We start from the raw sequence: 15,991 nt of genomic DNA on the forward strand, positions 1-15,991 counted from the left end.
AAAAAGGGTAAAATGGTCTTTTAGCCTGGATATTGGACAAGTAACTTAGATTATTGATGATGGGTCGAGATCCAATTATTAACTGGATATTTATTTGATGATGTTAGCATGGAGATTTTTCAGACCAGTAGACTGAGATTTTTATCTGAGAGATTATGCAGTTTGAGGTGAGTTTCCTCACTGTGTTTAGTGGGTCGAAGGCACTAATGTCGGCCCATGGTTTGTTATTTTAGGATGTTAGATGTCTGCGTAACTCTTTCATATGTTATGTGTTTATATGTTTACCGAGCGGGACCTGATGATTATATTGTTGTATACTATTTATCTTTGTGATTTTATGCATGTGTTTATATGTTGTATACTTGTATGTATATCGGGCAGAGCCTGATGCCAGGCAGGGCGTGATGACTGACATATTTGTTCCGAGTGGCGCTCGATACCAAGCGGGGCCCATTATATGTTTGATATGTATAATATGTAGTATTTTGGGGGACTCACTAAACTTTGTGGTTACGATTTTCATTTTATGTTTCAGATACCTCTGGTTCGAAGGGGGAGAATTTGGGATGATTGCAGCACACACCCCACATCGTTCCACATTTTGTATTACTCTGATGTACTTGTATGTCATTGATACACTTTGATTCACCATGGTTTTACGATGTTGTTTTGGATAATGGTTTTATTGATTTAAAAATCGAAAATTTTTAGTCTTAATTGTTGGGACGTTACACCACCCATTATATGTTCTTTTTCAGCTATAATTATTTGTTTTTGTGTACGCTTTTGCTAACCTTTTCAGGTATTTGTTGGATCAATTCATCATAAGAGTCGTTGAATAAAATATAATAAAAGGGTTGATTCATTTTTCTCATCATTTCCTCAAACACAAAGATCGACCAGGAACACCAACCCTCATTCGATTCTCTAAACTTTATGCAAGATTCCTATGACGTCTTTAAGCAACCCATTGTTGCTCAGGGAAATAGCTTTAGACTGCAATCATACCTTTTATGAAGTAATCATTGTGGAATTAATGGGATGAAAAATATCTATGATTTCATTAGTCACGATCTATATATACCCATCTCTCGTCATCCCTTTCTGCTTGGCTGTCTGAAAGAGATGAATCCTAAGTTCCATAAACATATGAATCAAAAAGAATTGGCGTTTTATTTTCTTGAGCACGTCAGGTTCTTCATCTAATAAAGATAAACCATGTGTGAGCGGTAAGATATGGGTTAGCTCAAAAGTTGTTTGATGAAATGCCTAAGAGAGATGAGAGACGATGAACAACCGAATCAAACTTCTTTAAAATATTTATTGCTAATATTTCAGAAAGAAAATGTGTAGTTTTTAAAGAATATTTCAATTTCACATGCAATAGTTACTTGTCCAGGCTTGTTTCTTGAGTTTTGAAGATATAAACTTGAAGTCTTATTGGTTTTGATGTTGAAATTTTGAATCACTGTCTCAATTGCCACTTTCGACTCTTTTCCAGGACTAGAGGCTTGGTCAAAAATGGTACCAATCGAGGTTCTATGGGCAACCTTAGCATGTAGAAGAAAAAATGAAGACAAGATCTTCCACCTCCATTAATTGTTTCCATACATGCTCCAGAATGTAATTATCACTCGAAGCATTTTCATAATCATTTGAATCAATTTTTGGTGGTTGTTTTGTTGAGAGCATGAAGCTCTAATGAGGGAAAGGAGACGGGAGGTTTCAGACAAGAAGAAGGGGTGGCTTTTATTTTTATTTTAAATAAAAAAATCAAAATTTTATTTAAAAGGGTAAATAAGTCTTTTTAGATGGGTGAGGGACCAACTACAATAGAAATTGAAAACCACATGGACCTTCTATAAGGTTTTTTTTAAAGTTAGAGATTATTTCCCATATTTTGGAAACCAAATGAACCATTTTGATGTTTTGACTAAATGTAAATAGTAAATATGTAACATGCCATGTAAATATAGGGGATAAAAATGTAAAGTTATAAGGACCATTAATGTAACGTCAACCTAATCGGAAACGAGCCACGACCCCTTTTTGCAAACAAAGCCCAAACGTTTTTACAAACAAAACGGAAAAGAGCCTTATTTAATAATAATAATAATAATAATAATAATAATAATAATAATTAGAAAGGTTACCTCGCTATGCGGGAGTCAGAAGCTTTCAATGTTGTTTCCGAATCGATAAATATGACAGACGTAGAAAGTGCAAGGATGAAAAGCCTGGACTTTGCCACGGACCGTTTTTTTCATGTTTTTATGAAAAAATATAAAAGTTTTGACTGCAAGGACTAAAAGTGTCAAAATGGCTAAAGAATTAAAGGGGTAAGAATTAACAACTTTTTCGAAAAGGGATCAAAGTTGTTAAACCATTAAAGTTTTGTGACCAAACTTTAAATATTAAAAGGTTCCTAAAAAATGTAAAATTATTGATCGTAAGGACCAAAAATGTCAACATGACCAAAGAATGAAGAGCAAAGTTGCCAAAAAAAAATGACAAGTTTACTATTCATAAAATTCATTTCTTTAATATATATATATATATATATATATATATATATATATATACTCGTTTATAACCCGTGGAAACCACGCTTACAAAATTGATTAAATATTCATAGTAAAAAATTCAAAATTATTAATCAATTATTTTATATAAAATTTTAAATACATTATTAATTAAAAGATTTTTTTATTAGTTATGTAAAATTATAATTATTGATTCAGATAAATATGTGTAATTAATTTATCATATATATTAGACTCTTTTTATTTGTAAACTAATGAAAACAATAATATAAAATTTAAAATTTAAAATAATTTAAAATAAAGAATAAATAGATTGACAAATAACATCACATTAATTAGGAGGTTTAATGAATTTAAAATGGAGAATTAATAGAATGACAAGTGGCATCATATTAATTAGGAGTTCTAATATTATGACACTTGGCAAAAGTACTACTCTTTTATTAGTATAGAGATATATATAACAGTGGCTATATATGTAATTATGTATCATTGTCAGGAATAAATTATTCATAAGAAAATATGTTAAGCGGTTTTCAAGGAAAATCAAAGACTAATTTATAGTGAATATATTTTCTAAAAATAAATACTTCATTAATAAGAATATATGGAGTTTTTGAAACAGATGCTATTTTCATAATATAACCAAAGCTCTATAACCGTTCTTATCCTAGACCATAACATTTTTGATTTTTTAGCTTTTAGCAATTGCCTTTTTTATTAATCGAGATTTATAACCTATTTGGATGATAAACATATCAAATTATGGATTAAAACTAATAACTATACAATTCATTTTATTATATTGTTTTTAAATACAATTGTCTATAATTTTTGTTTTATTTTATTTTTTTGAAATACAATTGTCTATATTTTTTGTAGTGACATCAAAAGAAAAAATATATATATACGTATCTAACGCCAAACAAACATTTAGAATTGCCCAAACAATTAAGCCTAATTTAATAAACCAAGTTCTTCTGAAACGTTAAATATTAAATTAGCATGCATATGGCAATTTCGAAACCAAAGTAAAAAAAAAATAAATAAACTAAATACTACATATTATCAAGTGAATCATGCACGTAAATAAGGTTTGCATGCATTTTTAAACCGATTTACTGGTATGTATTTTAAGCGTTATTATGTCAATATATAATATAATATAGAAAACTTTTATTTTTGGAACAGTTGATATCTTCCATAACTAATCAAACCGTTATTATCTTAGACCATAATAAGAATAGATTTTAGATTTCGCGAGTCTTTTTTTTTTATAAATCAAGATTTATTACCTTTTTGGGTGATAAACATCAAATTATGGACTTAATTAAAAATATATAGATTCTATTACGTATTTAAAAATAATCGATTTTAGTAAAACAAAATAAGAATCGATTTTCATAAAAAGATATATATATTCTATTACCTATTCAAATTCATCGCATTTTAATTTGTTTAAGATACCGTTGTGTAATTTAATTATAAAATAAAACGCCGATCAATATGAATATCTTTTATGTTTTAAAAAGATACGCCAAAGCTGAATCATGCACGTAAAATAGAAAGATTACATGCAAATCTGTAAGCAGATTTCCCCATACGTATTTTAAGCAGTTTCCATCATAACTTTGTCTATATAATTAACGCATCGTCTTCTCCACAGACAATCTCTAAAACAAATTCCACCTTCGATATCAGAAGGATTTCATCTCAATGACAATTACAATGACGATGAACAGATATGGACGAAAGCAAACCGTTTTGATGTTCCCATGGTTAGGCCATGGTCACATTTCTCCTTTCCTAGAACTAGCCAAAAAACTAAGCAACACCAACCTCTTTGACATCTACCTTTGTTCAACTCCTGCAAATCTCAAGTCTATCAAGAAATCACCTGTAATTCATCAAATAAAGCTTCACCTTCCGGAGCTACCCGAGCTTCCATCAGATCTTCACACCACCAATGGCCTCCCACCGCATCTTATGCCTGTTCTCAAGAAAGCTTTCGACATGGCAAGTGATGAGTTTTCATACATCTTGGAAACCCTAAAACCCGATTTGCTCATTTACGATCTTATTCAACATTGGGCTCCGGTGGCGGCTTCCGCCCTTTCAATCCCGTCTGTGGTGTTCATCACCACAAGTGTCACCATGGCTTCTACCATGTTTCATCTTTACTTGAAGAGCTCCAGTGGTATTCCATTTCCGTTCTCGGAAATCTATTTTCGAAAAAATGAGTATTCTCACGTGTCGGAGATTCTTGAAAGCTCAGCAAATAATCGTAAAGACAAAGATCGTGTTATGGAGTGTGTCGGTCTATCTTCAAGTATCGTGCTTGTTAAATCTTTCAAAGAGATTGAAGGTAAATACAGTGACTATCTCTCTCTTCTTACTGATAAAAAGATTGTCCCAGTAGGTCCACTTGTGGTTGAGCCACCTCCTTCTGTGAACGTGAAGGAAAACAGTGTGATGCAGTGGCTTGACACAAAAGCCATTGGGTCTACTGTTTTTGTTTCTTTTGGAAGTGAATATTTTCTTTCTGAAGATGAATTGAAAGAAATTGCATACGGGTTAGAAATGAGCAATGTGAATTTCATTTGGGTTTTAAGGTTCCCGAAAGTGGAAAAAAAGCTTAGCCTTTCAGAAGCTTTGCCATTAGGTTTTCTTCGAAGGGTGAAGGATAGGGGTTTAGTGATCGAAGGGTGGGCACCACAAGCCAAAATATTATGCCACAAAAATATTGGTGGATTTGTGAGTCATTGTGGATGGAGTTCGACAATGGAAGCTATGAAATTTGGTGTTCCAATAATAGCCATGCCAATGCACCTTGACCAGCCGGTCAACGCTCGGTTGGTGGCGGAGGTTGGGGTTGGAGTTGAAGTGGTGAGGGACGGAAACGGGCGGCTCGAGCGGGAGAAGATGGCGGGGGTTGTGCGGCATGTGGTGGTGAGTAAGTTAGGGAAGGTGGTGAGAGAAAAAGCCAAAAAGATTAGTGTTGATTTGATGCTTAAAGGGGAGGAGGAGATCGATGCTGCGGTGGTGGAGCTGTTGCAATTATGCCGTCTCGGCCGTCGTCTTCGTGGTGTTGGGAAAATTGAAAAGACTAAAAGTGAATCGTTTGCAATTGGTTCGTATTGTGTGGTGAAAGGTGAAGTTTGATCATAACAGAGATCTTCCCTCTCTTTTGATTTTTTAAAGTCAATTAGATCTTCCCTGAAAGTGGCATATAAAGGTCAATGGAGTTTAATAGAACTTTTTTTTGCCTGTCCCTTCTTAGGATGAATATTAGTTCAGTTTCAGTAAGTATAGGGTGGTGTATGCTGAAAATACTTTTAACATGATTTTCAGAACATTCAGCTTCTAGTTTTTATTTTCTCTTTTGGTTAAAGGTGTCGAGGGAAGGCTACCCTCTTTGTGTTAGCCACATTAATACGTTTAATCTATTATTATTGTTCTAAAGCTGTTTGTTAATGTTTGAGTCAAAATAAATATGTTAAATTTTTTTAAATTCAAAAGCAAAAGAGCAAACTTTTCAAGGATTTCATTGTTAAAGTTTAAAACTAAAAAGTAAAAAACTTGAATCAAAGACCAAACTAGGAATCCGACTTAAGCCCATATATAAAGTTCATGTCCCTTCTGCTGACCACAACGCACAGAAACTTTATAACACTTTTCTCGAATGTACAACTAAAGCGATTTAATTTCAAATTGTCTAAACCCAATTTGATTCAGTGTCTTTTTTTAACTGCAACATTTTAAATAAAACACAACTACTCTAGCAAGAAGCTGGAGTAGACAGGATCTTGAAGGATAAAAAAAAAATCTCCTCCTGTTCTGGCTTCGAGGCTTCAAAAATAGTTCGATTTCTGAAGAGCCAAACTACCCCCAAAACAGGTTCCAATAAGAACCATGAAGCATGTTTTGGAGGCAACATCATTTTAGAACTATTAGGGATCATTTTAGAATTTAATAAAAAGTAGAAGGGTCAATATGTAAATATATGTCTAGGTGGTTAGTTAGACGCTCCTTACATTTTCTTCTTTGTATAAATGAAGATCATTTCAATTTAGATGTTCATTTCTTAATTTCAATCTGTAATGCTGTGAGCTTGTTGTCGCTTCGATTTCATTATATCTAATTAGAGTGGTCGCCGATTTACCCAATAGTGACCATAAAAAAATCATCACTATTTTATCCAATTTATGACCATAAAAAATCGTCACTGATTTTGATTGTTATTTAACTCATTTTAAGTAATTAGCATACAACTTAAGTCAATGGTAAGATATACTATAATTCATTTATCAAAATATATATTGTCAAATGATAAACATAAATTGTTCAAAATTTTAAACGAACTCACAAGATATATATACAGTTTATTTTGATTGCAAACACATCATTTAAATCAGTAGTTTCAAGTGAGAACCTAAACATGAGAAACCAATCACATTATCTATTCAAGATTTATAAATATTTTTGCGACTGTCTCCTCCTTAGCATCTTCAGTAAAACAACAGTTAAATCTTCCAGCAACTTGTGTATCAGGGGTAGATTAGTAAATTGAACAGTTGATCTTACCTCGAGATATATTCTTGCCATTCCGGCCTTACAGTGGACAACCTGCAAAGAGTTTAAAGGTGTATGAGATGGCAATTGTTGAGAAAATGATGGAATGGAATGAGTGATTACTTTCAATTATCATGTTTGGCATGGTTACAGGAATGAAATCATTCCAACATGTTTGTTATGTATAATTGGAAACCAAAAGTGATTTAAGTTGATAAATAAAGAAAGAAATGTTAGTTTGTTAAAATAAAAGTTTAATCAGATTAAGATATAACACTAAACATATAATTATATAAACAAATCTTTTGCAATGTTCTTTTTCATTCCAACTTAGATTCTACAGAAAGAATATCATGATTTTCTTTAAAAAAAAGTAGGGGATAATGCATCATATAGCATTATAGCCCCTTGAAGCAAAGATTACACCTTGTACTTATCTTCACATCAACAAATTATAAAAAATTAAGCTAATGTACCTAATATGAAACATAAAATTGGAATATTAATATAAAAAACCGTTCTTACCTTGTGATATGTTTTTAAAAACCTAGTTACTTCCTCCATGTGGTTATGATAAAATCCCTACACCAAATTTCAAACATTATCAACAAAACTATTTCATTATTTATGCTAATGCCATTTAACTTGATAATAACAAAAAGCCCATTACCTCAAAATATCTAAAGTATCCAAAGCTCGTAACACCAACAGGAAATCTCATAGGAATTATATTCTCAGTAATATATGTCATATATAAATCAAATCTCCCTTCCTGTAACCAGATTAAAGTAACAATATTATAAAAGTATAAAACCTAACGGATGAATAACAGAGACTTATAAAAACAAAAGAAAATTAACTGATATCTTCTTTTGTGGGACTCTCTCAAAATGGTTAACTTAATCAATATCTCATTCAGCACTTTTCTTGGACTCTTTTACCCTTGTACACTATCGAAAAGTCACAATGAAGAATAGTAGAATACCACATGACAACTCTAGCTCTTGAATGGACCAAGTATTTACAACTATAACAAATGATGATCACAAAACGACAATTGTTGCCTATACATAAATTTGATGTGAAAATATCATGTCAACAAATGGTCTAATCTCCTCACAGCCAGTTAAGATAATATTATTAACCTATTCATTGATATCTATTTGTGAAAGATTATGAGAAATTGTTCTTTCCTTCTTAATATTATATGTAAGTAGCATACTGGCGAAACTTATTTCTATATGTTTTATGTGCTTTACGAATAACCAAAATGAGTCATACAATTATAGCCTAAGAAAAAGAGCATGCTACACTAATAGATAGGCTGGATTTTGACTTTTTATGTTAAACCTAACACTTACCAAAAACAGAGTTAAGAACATCTTTCCCAAAATTAACACCAACACGTTTGCTTTAATTTAAATTGTGATCAAGAGAAAACATTTTTTACAGATGTCAACTACACTCTAGAACACAGACTATAATTTTCGACTTGCTACAAAAATAGAGCTTCATCACTTGCATTGATGACTGAAGACCTTGGTAAGCCGGATCTAGCATGTTTGCTATTGCATAAGTAGCTAAAAGCCCTAGTTTCATAAATGGAGCTAGATTTATGAACCTCAGGTTATCGGGTGAATTATTACTAACGACACGAAACACATTTGATTTTGCATGTCAATCAAGCAGGCAATTCACTAAGACAAAATTGAAATTTGATGTAAACAAATTAAGACAAGATGTTCATACTGTGCAGACCTGAAGAAAGAAAGTGATTAACGAGAGACGAACGGAGATACTAGATAGGCTTAATTCCACAGTTAGTAACAGATGGAGCGTTGATATCGCAAGCAGCGGGCAAAGCTAGGGCTTTAGTGGCATTCAGCGACGTGCCCAATTGCGCACTGTTTTTGAACGCTTCACACAAATAATGTGCGTCTATTCTCAACACCGATTTAATCCCCAAGCAACATGTTCCTTCGACTTCTTCACCGTGCTTCCGATCGTCACGTACGATAGGCAATCTGCCATGTTCAGTATCACTGACTCGACGAATCGTGGGTACATCGCTTCCGCAAAGATGCATAGAATCAGAACGGCGATTGCTGTTGGCATTTTTGCTGGAAAACTGTGCTTGTCTGCGTTCATATGTGTATGAGCGGGAGAGGGGGAAAAGAGAGAGTTTAAAAACGAGCGGTTTTGATGATAACAGTGAGACGTTTAAAAGGAGGATATTATTTTTTTATGGGTCTTTATCAAATGGCACAATTGGCCCATTCACTATTATAATTTATACTTTTAGTTCTTCGTTCACATAAGGCGATCAAGTGACCATTTTTTTTGATCTTAAGACTAAGAGGAGTAGTAACATTCTTAACACATTGTCATGTCAGAATTTGAAGTACCACCTTATTTTTGATCATTTAGCATCTAATCTTAGCATTTGGTAGGGAGTGGTAACACTCCTAACATTCTAATTTTTTTGATTTTCTTTTTCTAATTTAATTAGATTACATTATTTTAATTAAATTGCTTCATCATACATTTGGTATACCTATAACATTTCCCATTACACCTGGAAAATAATAGCCAACAAACAGTGAGTTCAATCCCCACATTTTTAAGCTCAATAAACAGAGCATAAGAAACGAAGAAATTAATGTACCTAAAACTTCAAAATCTCCACCAATTGATCCCAAATACTCTCATTCATCACCAAATCTCTCTCTGTCACCGACATCTTACTCGCAATTTCTTCTTCGTCCTCTCCATTATCACTAAAAGAAGAAACGCAAAATTTTGGCCGTTCCTATGCTCTGGCTCATCTCCTTCATCTGAAACTTGTCGATGACGATCTAAGACCCAACTGAATGCGCGAATTAGGGTTTATTGGTATTGTTTTGAGGTATTCTTTGTGGTGAATTAGGGTTTTAGAATCCATGAATCGGGTATTGATCTGGTTTGCTGTGGACGGAATGAAGAACTGAGAAGAAGATGAATTGATGGAGAAGGAGTTGTACCGACCAATCACATTCGTTTCTCACCTTCTCTCTCTTCTCGCTAACATAGTGACGAGTCTCCGGTGGCGAGGCCCCTAGCGAGCGCTAAGGGGCGGTGTTCCAAGTTGTTTAGCGTGTTTAGCGAAGGTATTTGGCGAGTCCACTCCGCTTAACCTAAGCCTTTTAACAGCAGCTTATTTTATGTCATTAGGTTAGTGGCTATTATTTTTAGTCATTAATATTTGTTGTGATATTAAAAGAAATTTTTTTTTTATAATTTAGTGACCGATGAGTGACAACTATCATCGAATTGATCACTAAATCTATAATATTACCAAATTTCAGTGATGACTTATTATATGGTGGCTAAAATATTAGATCATAACTAAAAAAATAATCATTCCTAAAGACTTTTCTTGTAGTGATTGTTTATGATAAGAGAAGATATATTTGGATTTATTTGTTAAAACACAAGTCTAAAATATAGGGTATTATACCAAAATTTCGTACTTAAGTTCAAAATCAATTCAACATAATGTCAAAGGGTTGGATTTCAAGTAATTTTTTTATAGAGAGATTATTCATTAGAAGTCAAATGTTGGTAAACCACAACAAAATTCAATGGTTGAAAGCAGTGTTGTAAAATTCGCCAAGTTGCCCGATTACTCCTTCGAGTACTCGCTACTCGGCCCCTTACCGAGGCGAGTTGCAAAATCTCAAGTACTCCCCGATCGGCCCCTTACTGATCTGAACAGTGTTGTAAAACCTGGTCAAATCATTGATTAATATGTTTAATATACTTAATGATTTATTATTTAACACACGCACATGTGATTATTACTATATATATATATATATATATATATATATATATATATATATATATATATATATATATATATATATATCTTCAATTTTAGCAATTATTCACGAAGTGAGACCATTATACGTTTTTCTGTTTTTGTGTATTCACATGTATCTAATTTTGTTATATATTTCAATTTGGGCCATTCCAACATAAAATTCATATATAAATCCTGGATTAAAGATGACTAAAACCTCAATCTAAGCTTTTAGAATTGAAATGAAGTATAATTTCCTCTCCCTTAATTATAGCAAAACAACTTTTCCCAATTGAAACTTTTGTTTTCTATAATTAATATTGCTAACTTGCAACACTTATCATAATTATCATGCTCCCACTAACATGATGATTATTAGCATAACACTTATGCTCCCACTAGCTTTGACATGTACTCAAAAATCAGCTGGACTTCTAGAAATCAATACTTTATTGACTTTCTTACCAAAGTTCAGACTTCTGATACAAGATGCTTTGATAAAACTTTATCAAAATCGTACACCTTTCCTTAGTTAGCACACATGTGTGTCTAAACAATTTCAGAACTATGAAAATGGATGTCGTAATCATAGTCTCAATTGTTTAGACCTTTGCCATTCCTCACAAGTCCATGTTAGTGTGTCGGTTAACCACACATGCTCCACTAACGACTTTGAGAATGCAAATATCACACTTGCTATCTACCTAAAATCTACTTAGTGAAAGCGTTTCCTCACCATCGTTTTCATGAATCGGAGGGAAACCTTATGACACTTAGATTTTATGGTGTGTGTGTTCCTATCCATGTGAATTTGTCAAAACCATAATCACAAGACACGGTTAATGACAAATCCAAACTCATATGGATTGAACTTGTGCAGTCTTAACTTCTTGCCACCTAGCAACACAAGGGTCTATCATTGCTTCGAAGTTGTTATGCAACCAATTGAGAACTCTCATAACTCATATGCAAATCCAACTTTCACTAGAATGGGCACAGAAATAGGAATATGTCAACACGATAGCTTATAAACCTCACGTCGTGTGCTAGTGATAAACTACAGGTTTTTACTCTTGATTAGATCTTGAAGCTTTTTCAAGATCTTTAAGACTCCCACTGTCCTCTTGACATATAAGACTCTCTTGCCAAATATTCAAGAGATAATGCGGATTCTTTATCGAGACAAACACTTCACACAATTGGCCTTAGTTGGTCTTTGTTTTATCCAAAACATCACAACATACCAATTTCAAATTTATAAGAGTAGGACACTTTTACTCTTACATTTGACAAGTGTTATAAACCTTTCTTTAAGATATGTCACTCAAGTTACAATCTTGGAGTATGACTCCAAGAATTGTTTTGGAACGAAGTATGACTCATCTTCTTGATTTAACCATTTCAGCAATTCTTGATTCCTCTTCTTAGCCATAGGAATGCACTAAGATGTCCTTAGAGGACCAATTGTGATATGGTTTCTTAATCATTGAGATGATCACAAAACATGATACTAAAGTATTCTCCCATCTTTTTAGATTTTAGAAACTTTTATCTTTCTGCCTAATTTGATTCTTCTCATTCGTTCTGCCATACATCGAAACTTTTTCCAATGTTTCGGAATTATACTTAACCTTGTAAGTATAACCATATTTACTAAACTTTAGTAAATCATGACGAATAGTCTTATCAATCTTTTGTGGTGGACTTGACCAGTGCACAAGAATGTGTACTCGATCCCTTAGTCCTTCACTTGACTCATATATACATGTGAACAAGGAATTAGTCTTAATTTTCCAAAGATGAAGATTTTCATTCATCATACTATACAACTTGCATAATTCCAAGTTTCGGTCTAATTGAAACTTGGGTGATGAGAATCTTTTCTTATTTGGTAAATTTAGACATTACCACAAATGAAATATTCAAATTCATATTTCCATTATTGCTAGAAATATACAAACATCAATTTTCCATAAGTGCCATTTCAAGGACATAAAAAATAAAACAAAATTTTATTTATTTATCAAATGCGGAAAAACTTTCCTTACAATGCAACTTTAATTGGAAACTATGCTATTACATATTTCATAGCAATCTATCATTACTCTCTAAGTAGTAGCTCAAGAATCTGATCATCAAACCATGTGATTGAAATCCATCTTCGCGATCAGATTCAGCATACTCTTTCTTTAAGTTCCATTCCCTTTGCTCGATCCTGCCATACATTAAAAATGTATTAAGAATCTCCAAATGGGAACTTAAGAGAGTTAGATAGTGGACTTACCTGAAGCAGAGTCAAGCATTTTGACTAGATCTTTCTTAGATCTTTCAGGTAGTTATGGCAGCTTCGCAACCAATGTCCCTTCCTTTGGCAATAGAACCATATGGACCCTTTGGGAATGGTACACTAGACTATCTCAGACTTGCCTTTCTCTTTACCATTTGGTCAACCGAGTTGACTATGGCCGATCCCTTTCCATTGGGAAGAGAAATCTTTTCTGGATATCCAATATTACCAATTGTCAATGTCCATTGTAGTTTGCGAAGTTGATCTACATAATCAAGTTTGCTCTACTAGTGCTCTAAATCATTGTTGATTCAACAGCACCAAGCAAATAGATAAGATCATTAAGGGTCATGCCATAGTCTTTTACATAGTAGTCCTTAAAGAACTCACTATGGGACTTAGGAAGTGATTGAAGAACTTAGTAGTCCTTATTAAGGCTAGGACCCAAAACAATATTGTATAAATTGGAAGAGGGATGCCGTAATCCAAGCTATAGAATATTTGAAGGTAGGCGAATGACGATTCACCAATTTCCACCATGAAAAACGAACTAACTTATTAGGTTTTAATCGGATTTGAAACTCCTAGATCTTTTGAGATTCATCGAACTTTTCAATGGCATGTTTCAATCTCGATTGTGCCCTCTCAATTTTTTTGACTGGGATGCCAAGGATCACAAAACAAGGTGTGAATAACCATGCAAATATACTTGGTACCCTTAATATTTACCCCTCAATCGATGTGTCGTTTAATCACACGCGCTCCATCGATACTATGATAAACATTCAGTTATCCTTTGCCTACCTTGTTAAGTCAAGCTACTGTGCCGGTTAACCACACGCGCTCCACTAACCGACTTAAGCAAAGTGAAAAGTGTAATTTCATGGGTTAGTACCAAATTCACATTTTCCTAAAGTAACTAAGATTGGAAATTTATAAAAGGTTTAGTTACTTTATATTTATCATTAATACTTTTAATGAAGGGAGAACTCTAGTCCTTGTCCCACCCGTTCGGCTAACGACCCTCCACCAGTCAAGGAAGTGGTGGGTGAGAGTGGACACCCATTAAACTGTCATTTTATAGGCAATAACCTTATACCCCCCTTATAGACTGGCTTTGTGAATGAGGCCTACTAACGGTAAGACGGACTTGCTCTTATATATATATATATATATATATATATATATATATATATATAGGGTTAGGTTATATTGTTTCTAGTAACTATTATGTGCCAGAATGCACAGATCTGGACCACCGGATGAATAGAATCAACAATCATGATCTGAGGGTCTATGATATTACAATAGGGTATCATGTATCCTATAATCACACAAATTTCAGCAAAAGGGTATTTTGGTCAATTAACCTATTTTAAAAAACGAAATTTTCGGATTTTAAGGGATCATTAATTCCCTTATTTTTAAAAAATCTGAATATTTTAAATTAATTCTAATTCAAATTTTAATATTACTTTTAATAACAACCGATTTTATTCTGTCAGAATGACAAAAAAGTCAAGAATAAACTAATAAACATATTGCGGTTTTATTCTTGCAGAATATTGTTTCATTTAATATATTTTTTATATTAAACATGCTTAAAGAATTATACAACATATTATCAAGAATAACATTTTCTAAAGAATACGAATTTTATTATTTAAGAATCACTATTTACATTCATCGATAAAGAAAAATACTATAAACAATTATTACAATCATTCTAAAAAAATTATGACTAATAATGGTTTAATGATTGCATTTATTCTTAAAGATTAAAACTAAAAATGGTTAGAAAAGAAAAAAAAACCATCAAAATCTAACAAAAACACTACTCTATTCCGAAAGAATATATTATTGCTAAGAAACAATTTATAAATTCTGACAGAATACATTCTGTTAGAATACAAATATTGTTCTCCATGTTTTCTTCATTTTCCACATTAATGGCAACATCTTCAAAACCTAAATTCACAAGGAAAACATAATCAATTTTCAAAATAATAAAAATTTTAGTGCATTAAATAGAATAAAACAATTAATCCATATTTCATTCCAACAGAACTGGAATTCACTTCAAAATCAAAATCAAAAAGAAATTGGATGAAAAGGTCATAGATGATGGTTCATTTTAATTAATAAAGTTTGCAAAGTAAATGAGTTACACAGGAGGTTATACCTCCTGTGTTCGGTTTCTAAGAGAATAAAAACTATAAAAAAAATATCCATATTCCATTCCAACTAAATTGGAATTCTTGATTCCATTCCGATAGAATTTGAATTCAAGATTCAGTTACCGTATGCATTCTATTGGAAAAATATCAAAGTGGAAAATGCATAAATCAGTAGAACAATGGAGATGATATGTAGAATCGATAAAAATTCAATCACTAACCATGAATACAATTTGAAGCCATGACATGTTGAGCGATCAATATGGTAATATTTCTCTTTGACATTTCATCAAACACTTTTAGGACAACTGTTAATTTGGTCCTAACAAAACCATCCAATTGCAGTAAAATCGAAGCACACTGATCAAATCTCAGATAATAGAATATTGTAATCAATAAAGAAAATAAGACACCTGATTGAGTTTTAAATTAACTTTTATTATGTTTCAACATGTGTTTCCTTTTGATTGACAGTCAATGAATCACCAAAGAAGCAACATCCAGTTACCTTATTTCTTCTTCTGAGTATCACGTTCCAGTCAAGAACACGGTGTTGTTCTTGACAAATCAA

At 32.6% G+C, this 15,991-nt stretch overlaps 1 protein-coding gene across 1 annotated transcript; it reads left to right on the plus strand.

Annotated features, from left to right (window-relative positions):
* Nucleotides 1-4,271: 4,271 nt before the first annotated feature.
* LOC111889864 (UDP-glucosyltransferase 29) lies at nucleotides 4,272-5,753 on the plus strand. The gene has a single exon (XM_023886021.2). The coding sequence runs from the start codon at nucleotides 4,272-4,274 to the stop codon at nucleotides 5,703-5,705; it is 1,434 nt and encodes a 477-aa protein (XP_023741789.1). The 3' UTR covers nucleotides 5,706-5,753.
* Nucleotides 5,754-15,991: the final 10,238 nt, after the last annotated feature.

The sequence above is a fragment of the Lactuca sativa genome, chromosome 4 (assembly GCF_002870075.4).
Source record: "Lactuca sativa cultivar Salinas chromosome 4, Lsat_Salinas_v11, whole genome shotgun sequence".
NCBI lineage: Eukaryota > Viridiplantae > Streptophyta > Magnoliopsida > Asterales > Asteraceae > Lactuca > Lactuca sativa.

Bases quoted from the DNA above. Each gene is read 5' to 3' on its own strand.
- LOC111889864 (XM_023886021.2), top strand. From the start codon at position 4,272: ATGACGATGAACAGATATGGACGAAAGCAAACCGTTTTGATGTTCCCA.